This window comes from Falco naumanni (genome assembly GCF_017639655.2).
Source record: "Falco naumanni isolate bFalNau1 chromosome 20 unlocalized genomic scaffold, bFalNau1.pat SUPER_20_unloc_1, whole genome shotgun sequence".
Taxonomy (NCBI): domain Eukaryota; kingdom Metazoa; phylum Chordata; class Aves; order Falconiformes; family Falconidae; genus Falco; species Falco naumanni.
Window position 1 is genome coordinate 753,988 of NW_024427345.1, and position 16,781 is coordinate 770,768.

At 60.3% G+C, this 16,781-nt stretch overlaps 1 protein-coding gene across 7 annotated transcripts; it reads left to right on the forward strand.

The window, feature by feature from the left end:
• Positions 1-315: 315 nt before the first annotated feature.
• Positions 316-16,775, forward strand: PCBP2 (poly(rC) binding protein 2). Of its 7 annotated transcripts, XM_040581081.1 has the most exons (16): positions 316-467; positions 3,155-3,290; positions 3,734-3,757; positions 3,855-3,887; positions 4,236-4,352; positions 5,781-5,912; positions 6,516-6,644; positions 7,166-7,240; positions 8,893-8,979; positions 9,147-9,212; positions 9,989-10,030; positions 11,150-11,222; positions 11,781-11,819; positions 12,868-12,920; positions 13,342-13,511; positions 16,297-16,775. In XM_040581081.1, exons 2-16 carry the CDS (start codon positions 3,222-3,224, stop codon positions 16,331-16,333), a joined length of 1,146 nt encoding a protein of 381 aa, XP_040437015.1. In that variant the 5' UTR covers positions 316-467; positions 3,155-3,221; the 3' UTR covers positions 16,334-16,775. The 7 variants fall into 7 exon arrangements, with proteins under 7 accessions (XP_040437015.1, XP_040437016.1, XP_040437017.1 ...); XM_040581082.1 differs by lacking the exon at positions 11,781-11,819; XM_040581083.1 differs by lacking the exon at positions 9,147-9,212.
• Positions 16,776-16,781: the final 6 nt, after the last annotated feature.

Below are 16,781 nucleotides of genomic sequence, written 5' to 3' on the forward strand. Positions count from 1 at the left end.
CCGCCCATTGCCCCCTCCTGCCCCGTTGCCCCCCCCCCCTACCCCTTCCCTCCCCAAGTCCTCCGAGGTGCCGGCGGCGCTGCGGTCGTGCGTGGCCACTCTACCCGCGGGGCGCCGCCTCGTTGGTAGGAGCCGGTAGGAGCCGGGCGGGGCGGGGCGGGGCGGGGCGCGGGGAGGGGAGGGGGGAGGCCTCTCTATCCCCGCCCCGCCGCGCCTCGCTGGTGCGCGGCGTCCGTTTCCGGGTCGGGGCGGGGTGTAAATCGGGCCGCTCCCGCCGCCCCCTCCCAGACCCGCCGCGGCCGCCGCAGCAGGAGCAGCCGCCGCCGCCGCCTCCCGCCGCCATCCCGCCCGCCCGCCCCGGCGCGCTCCCTCTCCCCCCCCCACCTCCCTCCCCTCCTCCCCGCCCTCCCTCCTCCCGCTCCGCCCGGAGCGCCCTTCTCCTGCTGCCGTTACCGGCGCCGCTCCAGGTAGGCCCGACCCCCCCCACCCCCCCCCGCCCGACCCCCCTCCCCTTCCCGAACCCTCCCGCCGCCATCCGGCGCCAACTTCTACACCGGCAGCCGAGCCGCGGCCTCGCGTAGCGCCCCCCGCGCCGCCCGGCGCCGCCCGCCGTCGGCCGCGCCCTCACGCCAGCCCGCGGCCTATGTGCGGCCTAGTCGCGGCCTAGGCCGCGGCCTGCGCGCGCGCCGCGCCGCCGGCGGGGCGGGGGGGGTGGGGGTGGGGGGCGCTGCTGCCCCTCCCCCCCTCCCCGCCGCCCCCCCCCTCCCCCCCCCCTCCCCCCGCGGGAACCGGGACTCGGGGGGGGGCCGAGGAGCAGCGTGCGTCACATGGCGCCGCCACCCCCCCGCCGTCAGTACCGAGCGGTCGCGAGGGGGGGGAGGAAATTTTTTTTGCCTTTTTTGTGGTTTTTTTTTCGGTTTTTTCCCCCCTTTTTTTTTCTTTTTTTTTCTTTTTTTTTTTTTTTTTTTAACGGTTTTGCCTGTCTTTGCCGCCATGCCGAGTTGTTTTGCTCCCGGCTTGGCTCGCGACGCTGCCGCCCGAGGGGTGGGCGCCCCACACGCGGGGCTGGGACGACGGCCCCGCCTCGGGGTCGGGGGTCTCCTCCTCTGCACCCCGGCCCTGCCCGGGTTGGGGCCGCGATCCCCGGCCGGGGCTGTGCCCCCCGCCCCGCCGCGGCTGCTGGGGTGTTTTTAGAGCCCCGGAGCCGGTTCTTTCCCAGGCCCGGTTGGGGGTCCCGAGCCGCCTCCCCAGCTCCTCGGGACCGAGCTGGGACTGAGCCGCGCTCCCGGGGCTCGGCCCTTGTTCCCCCCCTGGGGTCTGGGGCCGGTTTTGAGCTGCGATCTTGGCACTGGGGACCCCCTGCCCTCACCCCGCTTTGTGGATGGGCCTGGTTCAGAGGCTCAGTCCCAGCCCGGAGGTTTGGTCCGTGCTCCCCCATCCCACCGCGGGCCAAGGAGCCCGGTTTGGAGCCGGGATCTCCAGCCCCGGACTTTTTTTTCACATCCCCCCTGACTTCCGCCACAGGGATGAGCCAGTGGTGGAGCCACGTTTCCTTCCGCCTCAGGGACAAGCTGCTTTTGGAGCCAATTCACTGCCCTGGCAACTGGTTCCCCCCACATAATGGTCCCAGTTTTGGGCTAGGATACTGAGTGGGGAGGCCCCGGGTGGGTGTTTGATCCTGATACAGGCAGTGGGCAGGGGCTGGGCCTTACACGTGCCCCGTGGGGGCAGGCAGGGCTGCCGGATGGAGGTAAGGAGAACTTTGGGGGAAGTTTCCCTGCGGAAGAGCCTCTCAGCAAGTTCGGATTGGAGCGATGGCTACTCGCCGGCCTTGGCCTGCCCCGCACGGCTTCGCTTCTCCCTTTGCGTAACCCCCTGGCAGGTCTGGTCGGCTCCTTTTGTCCCCGGCGGGCTGTGAGGCGGCCCCGTAACCAACCCAAGCTCGTTTGACTGGCAAAACCGCTGCCAGGAAAGCAAATTAATGCTAACGAAGGCGAACTGGGATGCTGAACTGGTGGGAGGAGGAGTGGGTTTAGAGCCAGAGAGACGGCGGCGGGTGCCAGCGAGGCTCCCGCCACCTCCGGTGAACCGGGAAGCTCGTAAACAACCAACTCGTGGGATTGGGTCTAGACTTTCCTCCTCACTCTGCTGCTGCCGGGCTCGGATCCTGAGCCCTTCTTTCCAAACTAGGCAAATAAGCGCCTTTTTGGATCTGATGGGATGTCAGGCTGAGTTTTATGGAGGCCATAACTCCTCGCTGGGGGTGGGGGGGAATCTTCAGTGCCAGTGGCTTTCCCCTTAAAAGAGCATTAACCCAGAGCATGGCAGCATTGCTTGCTTGGCATGGTCCCCTGCCAGATTAATGCCCCTGCCCTCGCCCTGGCTTCTTCTTTCCCGGGGCATGGTTAAACTTTGATGGGGTGGTGATCAACTGGACTGATTAAAAACAAGAGCTAAAATTTAGTTTAATTTAGTTTTAAAGTTAAACGGCTGACTGGCTGAGCTGGTGGCCAGTTGTGTTTTGCAACTGCTTTCGACTCGGCCGCAGATTGTTTGAAACCTGATCGTGTGCTCATGTGGCCTTACCAGGTTTGAGTAAATCAACTTGGAAACTGGTCTGAAAGACCTCCCCCCCCGCAGGTTCAGGCCACAGATAAGTTCATATATTTTTATTTTCTCAACAGCCTGGCTCCTCAAGCAGGTTAAACTGAAGGGGAGCGGGGCGGTCACTCTGTCTGGCGCGTGTGTCTATACGCAGCTGCGGAGGAAAGCTTGTAATCTAGATTAAGGTATGGGGCTCGCAAGCAGAGGCAAGTTCTCTGGAGCTGTAAGCAAAGCCTCTGTGAGCAGCGGGGTTGGAAAGAGGCAGGGGATGAGTGAGACCCGTATGGCCCCAGCTGGAGGCGGGATAGTGTCAGCTTAGCCCGTCCACTCTGGAAAATGCCTTAGCAGGAGGAGCAGCCTGTTGGGGAGCTGAACCATCATGGATCAGCTCTCCTAATCGCCACTTGAAGAGGAGCGTGGCCTTAAAACTGCCAGGGGGATATTCAAGGAGAGAAGAAGCATAGAGGGGCTTCAGGCCCCCCGGAATGGGTCTGAAACTGGCCAGGGAGGGTTGGCACGGCTCCTCAAACGCAATCCCTCTCATTTGTAGCTCTGCTCGACCAGTGACCAAAGATCTGAGCACTGACGCAGCCTGACTCAACCCAACGCAGCTCAAGATGGACACTGGTGTCATTGAAGGTGGTTTAAATGTCACACTCACCATCCGACTACTCATGCATGGAAAGGTACGTGTCCATGGGACGTGGTTTGTACCGACGCCACCTCGCCCAACGCAGGGGTGGCCCTTCTGGGAGCCCGGAGGGAGGCTGGGCGCTTCCATGGCAGTAAAGTGGCGTCGGTCGGACCTCTTGGAGCTGCGTCGTTATTGCAGCCATTAGGCAGCGGTGTTAGGAATGTGCTCCTTGGCACTGGGCCGGCTCCTGGGTATCTCATGACGAACGAGGCCGCCCTTTAAAAGCCTGATGCATCAATAAAAATATCAGCTTCAGGGGGGTGGAAGTGACTCGATAGAGGGGCTCAGCTGGGAGAGAGGTGGCCAAATGGCTTGGGGGGGCATATCTGAGGTGCAGAGGAACTTGTTCTGGCTGGAGCAGGGAGTTGTTTAAGCTTGGAACTCCCGGGAGTGTTTTTAAACACTGAGTAATTGCTGCTTTTGTTTCCATCCCAGGAGGTGGGAAGCATCATTGGGAAGGTAAGTGAGCAACAAACCCCCTTGCCCTGCATCGCTCTCCCCCCTCACTGCCCAGCACAGCCACGCTAACGCCTCTCCCTTCTCTCCCCCTGCACAGAAAGGAGAGTCGGTGAAGAAGATGCGTGAGGAGGTGAGTCGAGGGGGGCTGGGAGGGTCGGGGCGGGGAGCTGGGGGGGGCCGCGGCTGCGCGGGCCTGAAAAGGAATTTGCAGGCAGTGCAGGCAGCGGCACCGGCAGCAGATGGGAGCCGCGGCGCGGGGCATGCTGGGAGGTGTAGGCAGGGCCGGGCAGGAAGCCGAGCGGGCTAAGATGGCTGCCCGGAGCCGAGGGAGGGAGGGAGGATTCGTCACCGGCGGGGGTTCCCGGGGGAGCCTGGCTGCCCCATGCAGAACGCAGCTGGGCACGTGGACCTGCTGCTGCTTTTGGGGGTCTGAGCTGGGGGCCGGGAGCCCTGATGTCTGCCCGTTTCCCTCCTGCAGAGCGGTGCTCGCATTAACATCTCAGAAGGGAACTGCCCCGAAAGGATCATCACCCTCGCTGGACCCACCAATGCCATCTTCAAAGCTTTTGCAATGATCATTGACAAACTGGAAGAGGTGTGTCTGCGGCCTCGAGTCCCCCGGCGCTGCCCTGCCTGCAGTCATCCTTTACCCCCTCCCTGGATAAATTTGCCCCAGAGTGTGTGGGGGTGGGGGGATGTCTGGAGCGCGAGGGAAAGCTTTTCCTTGAGGATGAGGAGCAGGATGGGCTTGTTCCACGTGGGCTGGTGGTGTTTTCCCCATGGGGCCTGATCTTTGCCCAGCTGTGAGCAGGTTCAAGGTCCAAGCAGGGACACTTCCCTGTGTGCACTCAGCCATCCTTAAGTGACTGCTTGCCGAGTGCCAGAGCCCTGCAGGGACTTTCCCAGGCCAAAAACACCCTGTGGCCACAGGTTAAGCAGCTTAAAACAGAACAGGGCTTTGAAACTCACTTGGCTTTGCTCATCCTCCTGGTGCTGCTTCCCCTTTGGCGGGGCTTGGTGCCATCTCCAGCCCTGCCAAGGAGGGGACCCGGGGGTGCAGCTGCATGGCACTGGAGGAGAAGCTGCATTGTGCCCCTGGTTCCACTGAATCGATGACTTCCAGAGGGAATGTTGGTTCTAAATAACCAGGAGCCTGGCTGTGGGCGTTAGAGCCTGCTCAGGATTGTCTTGTCAAGGAGCTTTGCATCCTGCTCTGCATTGTTTGGAAGGCATGAGTGCTCCTTGTCTGGTGTGAGGCAGAGCTCCGTGGCCCTCACCTTGTCTGTGGGGGTAGAAATCCTGTTGCCCTTTGGATTTGGGGCCCTTCATGGAAGGAGATAAGCCAGTGCTGGCAGATCTGACCTGGTGCCCCTCTGCTCTCGCTGCCACCTAAAAGGCTGCTGAGCCTGGAGCTGTTCCTGCTGTACCCCGAGCGCTGGAGTCCTCTGAGGGCTCCCCATCTGAGCGTGGCTCCTGGCTGCTGGTGCTCCGAGTGCTGGGCTTGGAGTTAAAAGCTTTTATTTTAGTAGGTCAGTTGAGCCGTGGCCTTGTGCCTTCCCCTCCCCCTGCCAGCACATGACCGCTGTAATCAGCGCTGGGCTTGTTTTCCCTGGAGCTGCTCCTGCCTTGATCCCCTGTTACAACGAGAGGCTCCGTGCTGAGCTGGGAGCTGTGGGCACACGGAGCCCCCAGCCACTTGTTCCACTCCAACATGGGCACAGCCCGTTTGCGTTTGGCTGCAGTGTGACCCAGCCGATGCCTCCCCACTGGGCCAGTGGGGGTTAAACCCCCATTGTCAGTGAGATGACAGAGCTTGGCCCCCAAGACGTGGCTGTGTTGTTTCTGGGCAGCTAACAAAGTCTGGGAAATGGGACTGAGAGTGCCCTGGGGTCACCTTGGCCTGGCCTGTCTGTGCCAGCGACATCCTCCCTGTCCCTCTGCCGGGCACGTCACCACCCGCGTGCCATTCTGGCGAGGGCAGTGCGCCAGGCTGACCCCTCTGAGTAACTCCTCTTCCTCGCAGGACATCAGCAGCTCCATGACTAACAGTACAGCTGCCAGCCGGCCCCCGGTCACCCTCCGACTCGTTGTACCTGCCAGCCAGTGCGGTTCCCTCATTGGGAAAGGAGGCTGCAAGATCAAAGAGATAAGAGAGGTGTGTGTTGGCCACCCTGAGGAGAGACGCACCGGTTCTAGGGATGAATCCTTGGGTTGGCCCCTGCTCTGGGTGGTGCCGCATGGCACCACTTGGCTGTTTTGGACCTCCTTGTATTCTTAGTGCTTGTGAAAGTGAGACTTGGGGCAGACCCTCCCCTTCCCAGCGCTGTCCCTGGCGGTGGGATGCAGGGGTTCTTGCTCCCCGACTTCCCTGGGCTCCTGATTGCCCATCCCAGCTTTTTCCCAGTTGTTGGAGGAGGGGGGAATGCACTGGCAGGCCTGCACCGCCCTCAGTAATGCCATTTAGTGCACTGGGCGCTGCCAGCTCTGGACTGCCGATGGATTAACTCTGCCCAGCTCCGCTGGCTGCGGAGACGGGCTTGACTTGGGTTACAGGAAAGGCTGTAGCCCAGGTCCTCCTCTCCTGCCCTGGGCTGCTGATGGCCAAATTATTTCCAGCTAGGATTAAAGGATTTTATTTTGGGGGAAAGCAGGAGAGGCGGGCAGTTTTGACTATGTATAACCCAGCTGCGGGGTTTGTCGCTGAGGTCACAGCTCTCCCTGAGGTCTGACTGCCTATTTTTAACCGTAAACTTTGCAGAGTACGGGGGCACAGGTCCAGGTGGCAGGAGACATGCTGCCCAACTCAACTGAGCGAGCCATCACCATTGCTGGGATCCCACAGTCCATCATTGAGTGCGTCAAACAGATCTGCGTCGTCATGCTTGAGGTAGGGCCTCCCCTTGGCCCCGTGGGCCTGTTTTTCTCCGGGGGAAGCACGTGCTGCACAGGAATCTCCACTGCCCTTGGCAAGCCACGTCCCTCCTCACGAGTGGAAACTGCTGAGGACGGAGAAATGGCTGCTGGGGGATAAAGGGATAGCTGGGGATTACAGCCTCATCCAGGTGAGGCTTGGAGCTGCTTAAAACCGGGGTCGAGCCAGGCCTCTAGAGCTGCTGACCGGCTAACGGTGTCGCCTGTGGCTCTGTGCTGACCAGTTGTGCTGCCCAGCATGGTGACACTGAGCAGTGGCCTCCCGCCGTCCCAAGCCTCCCTCGCACGCCGCACGGCTCCTCGCATGTCCTCCCTTGGCCTCATGCTCGGGATGGGGAAGAAAGAGATTGCTTTGCGTCCTCCCAAATGGCTGATTTTTAAACCCAAAGCAGAGCGTTGGTGTCTGGGGTGCAGGGAGGGGATTGTTGGTGCCAGCAGCGCTTGGTGTCTAACCTCTCCTCTCTGCCTGTCACCCAGTCTCCCCCGAAGGGCGTCACCATCCCGTACCGACCCAAGCCATCCAGCTCTCCCGTCATCTTTGCAGGCGGTCAGGTAAGGCCTCTCCTCTGCTCCTGGGGTGCAGGGTGGGGAGGGGAAGGGGGTGTCTTACCGAGCTGCCACGCTGCCAGCGCACATCAGCCGCTCTGCGTGCCTGTCACCCACGCCGCTTCCTCTGGCGGAGAGTGGCTCTGTTGGGCCTCGGCCTCCCAGAGCCCGCTCCCAGCCTTCCTCGCTGAGCTCACTGAGGGATGGAAGAGGGCAGAGGTGGGATGGGGTGGGAGGTGGGAGGGTAAAAGGGCTGATCTGGAGAGGAGAGGGTGCTGGCAAACAGTCCTGGAGTTAACCAGAGGGGGAAAAAAAAAAATATAAAAATCCCAGTGTGGTGGGGGATTTGAATCAGGCCGATGCTCCAGCTGCCAAATCCAGGCTTTGCCCCTCTGCCTGCAGCTGGCTCTGAGGACTCAGCACGACCTGTTGTGGGTGACCGGCCCAGAGGGTTGGGGGGGTTCTCTGCTCTCTGGGGCTGGCTTTTGGGGTGCAGAGGCTTAGCCTGTGCTGTGGGTAGGGTTGGGGTGTGGAAAGGCTTCATCTCGTACGAGGGGAGGGTGTCAGATAGGAGTAGCCATCAGGTGATGTGGGATTTAGTCCCTCCTGCACTGAGCTGATCCAGGGGAGTTGCTTGCTCCCTGCTGCCCTGCCGCCGAGCCAGCTTACAGGTGACAGGGCTCCCTCGGGATCCTGTCTGCTGTAAAGCCCTGAATCCCCCCGGCCCTGTTGGGGCTGTTGGGGTGCTGGCTGGGTGTCCTCGCCCACGGTCCAATCCAGGCCACTGGGCAAGGCAGGAGGCTGAGGCCTGGGTGCGGGTCAGCCGTTCCCCACCCTGCGGTTCCCAGGGCTGCCGTAATGCTTGGAGAAAACACAGCGACTTGTGCAAACGCATCCGCTGCCTTCCTGCTGTCAGGGAGACCCCTCGGGGGTGGGCTCTGGCAGGGCCTGGCGCCCATAGCCAGCCCGGGGACCCGCGCAGGCAGGGTCCAGCATTGCCGATGGAGGCCTCTGTAGGCAGGGAAAGGGGTAGCTGCTGCCGCCGGCCTCCCCGAGAGCCAGGCCTGACTCTGCTCTTCCCTGCCCCCCCCACCAGGCTGGCATGCCATGCTTGTTTTGGGGACGGACCTGCTGCCGTCCCCTTCCTCGCCTTGGCCCCCCCCACCCCTTGCCCTCCCTGCCTCTTCCTCCTCCCCTCCCTGAACCTGGTCAGCCCCCCCCGCCTCTCCGACAGCTTCTCCTGCCGCTCTGCACCCCGGGGGAAGCGCCTGGCCGGTACGTCTGTGCCCCCCCGCGCCTCTTGCAAGCGGAGGGCCGTACCATGTGGCCCCCCCCGTGGCGCGGGAGCCGGCCGCCTTCCCCGTTAGAGCAGTGAGGAGCAGGCTTCCCACGGCCACGCATCTCTTCCCTCCCTTCCCCTTTCTTCTCCCCCTTCCTTCTCTTCCACCCCTCTCCCCTGGCCCAGGGCCGCGGCCAGCCCGATGCAGCCGTCCCGGCCCCGCTCCCGGTGGTGTTGCGCTCTGTCTTTGCAGCTCAGAGTCGTGCGTAGAGCAGGGTTAGCCCTCGAAAAGCAGAGCTAATGTCGATGTGACTTTGGTGTTAGCGGAAGGTTTCGGATTGACAGCCCTGGAGACTGAAGTCCTCTAATTTATCCACAGGACAGGTACAGCAGCGGCAGTGCGAGCTACCCCCACACCGCCCCATCCATGTGCCTCAACTCTGACTTGGAGGGACCACCTCAGGAGGTGAGAGGGGAGTTCAGTCTCCACGGCCCGTTCAATCCTTGGCCTCTCTGAGACTGCCAACAAGGGTGGCATCCCCGTCCCCCAAAACCGTCAACGGTGGCTTTTGTGCTGTGGACTCCTGTCCACTGGGAACTGGACTCTGAGCCCACCAACCTCTCCTCACGCAGGCCACCCGGCAGCCACTGCATGGCAACGAACTTGGGCCAATTCCAGCCTGGGCTGCAGTTCTTCCGGTGACCTGGAAGTGAGGCTGTGTACCCCCCTCTCCCCTTCCTATCCCACCCACCCCCCACCTGCCCGGCCCCCCCACCCCCCCACACCTTCGCCAGCCAGGCCCCAGCCAGTGACTCGCCCTTTCTGGGTAGCTTCAGGAGGAATCTGAAGTCTGTGGCTGTCCCTTAACCTCAAGACATGGAATTGTGGCAGGTCAGGCACTCAGCCTTGTTACCCCCCCCCGAATGCCTCTCTTTTGCCTTGTCTAGCATTGGTAGCCAGCTCCAGCATTTACCTCTAGCTTGCCCGGCGACGTTTTCCTAGGCGTGCGGAAGTGACGAGAGGACTCAGAACGGGACTTTTTTTTTTGGGGGGCTGCTGGGCCGGGGAGAGGAGGGGCCGGGAGCTAGTAGGGCTGGCGGGGGCGTTGGAGATCTTCCCCTGTCGGCGAGGCGGGGGGCGCAGGGCTAGAAGCATTGTCGGACTCCACCACACCATACATCTTCATCAAGATCCCAGCCGTTCTGTTTTTGTCTGCCACTTTTTTTTTTGGGGGGGACGGCACCATACTGTCCACTCCCTCCCTGTAACCGCCACGTAAGGCCAATTTGAGTAACCGCCCGTCTAGAAACTGCTTGTTACAGCATTTATCCGTCCCCTGCCTCTCCCTGCCCCACTTCCCTCGCCCCGGAGAACTCTCCACCTTGGCTCTCTGACTTCCTGGCTAGTTGAAATCTGTCTGTCCCTGGGTGGCTGTCCAATGGTTGTTAATAGGACTGTTTTCCTCCTTTTGTAGGCCTATACCATTCAAGGACAGTATGCCATTCCACAGCCAGATGTAAGTTTTGTTTACAACTTCTTGTCTTGAAATCCACCCTCTTCCTCCCCCCTTCCAAAATTTTCTCCGTGCTTTCTCGACTCGAGCCATTAGCCGTCAGCTTGGGCTGAATGCTCTGTCTGATCCGAGCTCCCCCCCAAAAAACTTGTCTCCCTTCAATTCGCCCTCCTGCAGCCAGCTTCACCCGGTCTCAGATCTCTCCTTTTTCCTTCCCCCACCTTCTTTCTGACACTTCCCTCCTCCTATATATATAATTTTTTTTTTCCCCCCCCAACCCGTCTCTCCCCGGCTTGGCATTTCACACCAGCTTCGGCTCTTCCCTTGCCCCTCCACCCCCCCGAATTTGGCCCGCAGCCTGTCAAGAGAAAACAAAAACAGCACATGATGGTTCACTGTCATGGTGGTTCTCCTGGGGCAGGGGACAGCTGGCCCAGCGAGCAGTCGCAGGTGGCAGTCGCGGGGGGGTTGGATCCGGCCCGGCCCAGGCTGCTGCCAGCCTGTCGGGGACCGTTTGGGAGAGGAGTGACAGTCCAGGCAGGGGCCGCCTCTCCCGCGGGCGCTGTCCCAGCTTGCTGTTGGACACCACCATCCTCTGGCACCCATGTTCATCCCGTAGGCTCGTTGCAGGCTCAGTGGGGGCCGATCTCCGCTCCTGGCACCCTTAGAGCAGCAAGGGGGGGGGCGGCTCTGACGCACCAGGCCAGGGAGAAGAAGGGCTAGAAGGAAGCTGGGCTAGAAGAGCTACTCCGGCAGCTGAACCGAGCCGGGCTCCATCCCCATCTCCCTTCATGGCACCCCTGTCCCCCCTGCCACTCCCTGCATGGTGTGGTGTGAGCACCCTGCTGTCTCGTCTCCTGCTCCTCTCTGCTTTTCTCCGTTGAGCTCCTTTCATACCTCGCTTCACCAGGGGGTGGGCGCAGCCCTGCCCCCACAGCCCACCTTGGCCTGGCGCCTTCCCCCTCTCCATGTGGAGAGGGCCATGCCGTGTACGGAGGGGCCGGGGAGGGGACCCGGTGCCACTGGCAGTGTCTGTGTTGATGTGTGTGCTGTGAGTCCTGGCCCCCCCGGGCTTGGGAAATGGCTAACATCAGCCTTTTTCTTTCTCTTTTTCCCCTCTAGCTGACCAAGCTGCACCAGTTGGCAATGCAACAGTCACACTTTCCAATGTCTCATGGCAACACTGGATTCAGTGGTATGGAAACTCCTTCTCTCTTCTGTACGCTAGCGTGGGCCAAAGGCCAGCCCGTGAGCCGCCGCTTGGCTCCTCTCTAACGGGGCCTCCGCTTGGGTCTCGCGCTCTCAAAAAAAAAACAAAAAAACAAAAAAACAACAACCAACCAAAACCAAACGTTCCCCCAGAGCTGAGCCCAGCCAGGTAATGACTTCTGTTGCGACATCTCTGGGGGTGACTTGGTATCGGCCTCTGCAAGTTGCGGTGGGCCGCAGAGGGTAGAGAAAAAAAAAACAACCACCAAAGAACCCCCAACCGTACACCAAAAAAACCGAGCAGGCAGGGCCTCTGTGCTGCTTTCCTTCCTCTTCACTCCCATCCTCCACAGCTCTGCCAATGCACCGGGAGACCCCCCCCGACATGCAGCACCCTCTCTCTCCCCTCCGGCTACTCCAGTCCTGAGCAGGCAACTGTTGAGTTGTACCAAATTTGCTGTAGATTTGCTAAGATGGCTAAAAATACCCATTTGGGGCTCTAAACTTGAGACAGCCAAACTCATTGTCACTTGTATCTTAACAGGCATTGAATCCAGCTCTCCAGAGGTGAAAGGCTATTGGGGTAATGATTAAAAAACAAAATCTGTAGTAATTCTATTGTGTATTAATACTGACCGGGGTCTCATTCTCCCTGTTAAATGCTGCCCGCCTTTGTGCACGGATGGGAGGGGAAAGGGGGGGTTAGGGGAGCCTTAGAAGGGCTGGAGGTACCGACTGCCTTGGTTGTACGTGCCCCAGAAGTCAGCTGGACAGTGGAGAGCAGCAGGACTTGTTGGAGGGCTTGCTTGTCCAGCGCCTGAGGCTGTTAGCGAGCCTTGGGCCCCCTCGCTTTACCCCCCCCCAACCATGCGCTGAGGGGGGAGCGATTCCCCCTGCCAAAGGAGTTGCTGGAGCGGATCGAGCCCCGTCTTGCTGCTGGTGACAGAATCGCTGGTGAGGGAGGGGACAGCACCCCGTTAACCGCCTTGGCTGCCGGTGTGTCCCCGGGCTGCTTCACCCCTGCCCTGGGGTGAGGTCTTGAGGCTCCCGCTGCTCCCTGTAGCAGGGAGCGAGCTGGGGAGGGGGGCAGAAAAATTAAAAACGCCCCCCCCCCCAAAAAAAAAATAATTCCGTTTAGCACATGCACTTGGCCCCAACTGAGGCGTGAGTAGCCTTGCAGCGCCCGTGCCGGCCGGCATAGCACTGCCCTGCCGGGGCCGTGGCGGCGAGGAGGAGGGGGGTAGCGTAGCCCTTGGAAGCTGGTACCAGAGCGGGCAGCAGAGCCGAGTGCCCGCATGGAGCCCCTGCAGTGAGCACGCTGCTCTGGGACTGTCCTGACCGGAAGGAAGATCCTGTGGTGATATCGTGGGGAGGGGGGACGAGAGGGAGAGAAATGGGGGTGACCCAGCTGGGGGAAGCAGGTGGTCGGGGAGGAGGTGTGGGGAGCAGCGGGGAGGGTTGGAGTAACCTCACAGCTTGCTCTGCCCTTCCCCTCCTGTTCTAATCGTCTTCAAGGTAGCCATGAAGCTGGCAGCAAATGCTGGCTTGACTGCTCCGGTCTGTCTGTGCTGCACCCCCCGTCCCACCGCCTCCCCCTGAACTTCTCTTGCCTTTTCTCTGTCTCTAAACAGGTTTGGATGCCTCTGCTCAAACCACCTCTCATGAACTCACCATTCCAAATGATGTGAGTATGCACATGGGGTCCCTCCTTCCCAGCCCGCCTCGGGGAGGGAGGGTTGGTGGGCAGCGGGCAGGCAGCTGCCCCCTCATCCCTGTGGGTCACCGGGATCTGCCCCCCTTTCTTCAAACAAGATGGGGTGTGGGGCTGCCCGTTCTCAGCCTCAAAGCTGCAGGAGGGCTTGTGGCTGCACCCCAAACCGCCTCCTCGGACCACTCTTGGTGGCCATGCATCCCTTCTCCCCTTGCAGCCACCTCTGAGGCAGAACCCCCCTTCTCAGCCCCTTAACCCCCCTTCTCAGCCCCTTCACCCCCCCGTAGGTGCCAGCCCTGTCCCCGTGGAGGACAGACACTGGGCAGGGAGGAGGATGAGGACGGGTTAACACGCTTGGCTCTTACCCCGCTAACAAGGCGCTTTCCTCCCCCAGCTGATTGGCTGCATCATTGGGCGTCAGGGCGCCAAAATCAATGAGATCCGCCAGATGTCTGGGGCGCAGATCAAAATTGCCAATCCAGTGGAAGGATCTACTGACAGGCAGGTTACCATAACTGGATCTGCAGCGAGCATTAGCTTGGCCCAGTATCTAATTAATGTCAGGTAAGTCTCTGGACGAGGAGGCTCGGTGGGTCGGGGGTCTGGCTCTGCACGCCCGTGCCGTGGGGTGCTGCTCCCCGGGCTGGGACCCTGCTCATGCCCTGACACATGGAATGAAGGGGTTTTCTCTCCCGTGGTGTTGTTTGGTTTTTTGTTTGTTGTTTTTTTGTTGGTTTTTTTTTTCTCCCCTCCTTTTCCTTTCCCCCCTCCCTGTGCCTGCTGTCCCATTTTCCTGGTGCGATCGCCTCCTGGTCTGTGGGAAGCTGTAGGGTGACGGACCCGGCTGGGGAGGGGCCTGGCCACGGGGCCGAGGGGAGCACGCGGCCGCTTACAAGCCGTGCCTGGCCCTGTCGGGCCCTCGGCAGTTCGAGCTGTGCTGTTCCGACCCGGCGCTTGCGTGGCGAGGGCTTTTTCAGGGGGTGATAGAGGAGGGACACCCCTGGGCCTGCTGGTGGAGATCCCGGCTGTCTCCCAGCGGAATGTCGTGATCCCAGGGAGAGCGGTCGGTGCTGCCGGCAGCACTTGGCTGCGCTCCGATAACCGGCGAGCGGCGGTGGGGGCACGGCTGGCTTGCGCGGGGCCTGGCCGCTTGCCCGCCATGCGGCACGCTGCGGCGAGCACTGCCGCAGTGGGGACCGAGGGCCCGGCCTGGGCTCCCCGTGCTCAGACCCATCTTGCCGCGGTGTCCTACGTTCCCTGCGACGGGCCGGGCTGGGAGCGATGCCCTCCGTGGTCCTCAGCCCCCGGGGCTCTGGATGGAGGCGAGTGGCTGGGAGAGCCCCGCACTGGTGCAGGGACTTGTGACCGCTCCGTGTCGTGTGGGTCGATGCTGGGCTGGTGTGGCAGCTCCAGCCTGCTCCCAAGGGGGAGCAGAACAAAAGCCACTTGTGATTTCTTTTTTTTTTATTATTTTATTTTTTTTATTTTTACTTTGGCTCATGCCACTTGCTCCACACTGGTTGCGTTGAGGTGCCTGGCTCTGGGGCACTGGGATGGCCTCGCTGCTGAGCCAGTGGCTTGGCCCAGGGTGTGCGGGGGGTCCCGGTGTGGCTTGGAGGGTGCCGCTCCTTCCTTCCCTCCCTCCCTCCCTCCCCGAGCTCGGCTCGTGCGATTTGACGCTGTTTGTCCTGTGCTTTTTTTTTTTTTTGTGGTGTTCCCTTCCACCCACCCGTATTTTTTTTTTTTGTTCCTTTCTCCTCTGTTACAGTTTAGAAAGCGCTAAACCCTCCTCCCAGGCAGCCTCCGTCACGATCCCTGACCACCTCAGCATCAACCTCTCTCAACCCTCCACCCCTTCTTCTTCTTCCTCCTCCACCACCACCCCCTCGCTCGCCACAGCGGGGGCCTCCGAAGCACCCGCCAGCCTCCCCAACCCTCTTCCGACTGCCCCTTGTGTCTCCAGTCTGCTTGGCATGAAACCTGTCCCTCTCCTGGCTCTAAATGTTGTGTCTGCTGCTAAGGGTACCTCCGCTCCAGCTGTGCCATGTGTCACTAACAAACTGAAAGCGGAAAAGCAGAGATTTTCTCCTTACTGAGTCTGCTTGTGGCCTTAGAGGACCAGCAGATTGGTGGCAGCATGGAGACCCCGTAGAGGAGACTTGGAAGAGCAATTTTTTTTTTTTTCCTCTTTTCCTTTTTGTGGTTTTTTTCTTAATATTTTTTTTTCTCCTCCTCCTTTTTACTCCAAAGTGAGCTTGTGATGTTTCTTAGAGTGGAGTTTTCTTGCTGGCTGGGAGACTCTTTTCCCTGTGTCCCAGCCCGGCATCTAGTGATCTGTTTGATTCCTTCTTGATCCTGCTAGCTTGTAGCTGTTGCTTTTTTTTTTTTTTCCTTTTCCTCTTTTTTCTTTTTTTTTTTTTTAGTAGCTTGGTTGCAATCGTGGTTTTGGGGAGGGGGGTGGGGGGGTGGAGGGAGGGGGTTCGTTACCGAATAAACGAGTTGGGATTTAATTGCATTCCTGGTGACGTTGCCCACGGGGCTCGCGGCCTCACCTGTCTCTCTTTAATGTCTGTACCTGTAATAAAGTTGCCACGGTGAGAATCTGCTCTGCTAGATCTGTGCCGACGGCGGGGGGCTGAGCCCCGGGGAGGGGGCCTCATGGGGTGCCCTCTTGCTGGGGGGGTTCACTGCCACCCAGGTTGGGGTGGCCCCCCCCCCAAAAAAAAAAAAAAAAATTGCAGGGAGGGAGAAGCTTTGAGCCGTGGAGGTGGCAGCTCCCCGGGATGCTCTGTGTGGGTTGGGGGTGCTGGTGTTGTCCCTGCTTGCTCGGGGACCCCCTTGCATTGTGCGTGTGTCCCCCCTCCCTCTCTGTTCTCCAGGGGGTCCCTGGTGGGGGTAGAGCCCCCCTGCCCCTCGTGCTCTCCCTTCCCTGCAGGAATCGCTGCCACATTCCTGCCTGCCTGCGCCCTGGGGTGCCCAGGGCACCTCGGCATCCCCCTTCTGCTGGGTGTCTGCACCCCAAAAGCTTTGCCCTCGCTGCTTGGAGCAGAGCCTGCTGGTGCCCTCGCTCCGGCCGCATCCCTCCCCGGCAGAGTCCCCAGGGAGCCCCTGGCTCCGTTTTGGGGAGGACAGTCAGGGGGTGCCCCCCTCCTTGCTGCATCTCCCCTTGCTGCTTGTGCATAAAGCAACTCCCCGCACCCCAGAAACCTCCTCCCTTCCCTCCCTGGGGGACTGTCCCCCCTCCAGCGCGCTCCCCACGGGGAAGCCCTTCCTCCCTTGCGCCCCATCCTTCCTCCTCCTGTTCCCCCCCCAGCCGGGGTCCCCTCTGACGCCCTTTTCTTCGTTGCAGGCTCTCCTCGGAGACCGGGGGCATGGGAAGCAGCTAGGGGCCCCGACGCGGACCCTCGGCCTCACCTCACCATCCATCTGTGTAGTCCCTTAGCAGCCAGCCCCAGGTTTTAACTAGTTTGTAAATTTTTCGGTTCCTCCATGCTCTCCGCGGCCACTCATGAGGTTTATTTTTTGTTTTGGTTTTGTTTTTTTTTTTTTTGGTTTTTTTTTTTGTTTAAATTGTTTTGTTTTGAATTACAAGCATTTTAATTCCTTTCTCTGTTCAGCTGTTAAAATGCTGAGCCCCAGATCTTAGTTTTATAAAGCTTCTCTCTCTCCTCCCTGCCCCCACCTCACCCCCCACCCCACACCCCCTGTTTTTCGGCTCATGAAGTTTGTTTTGTCATGAAATGTAAGAGTGGAAGAGAAACATTTCAGTTTAGTTCTGTAATGTCAGGAAATTTTTCAAAAAAAAAGTTAATAAAAAGATGGACTGGAGCTTTT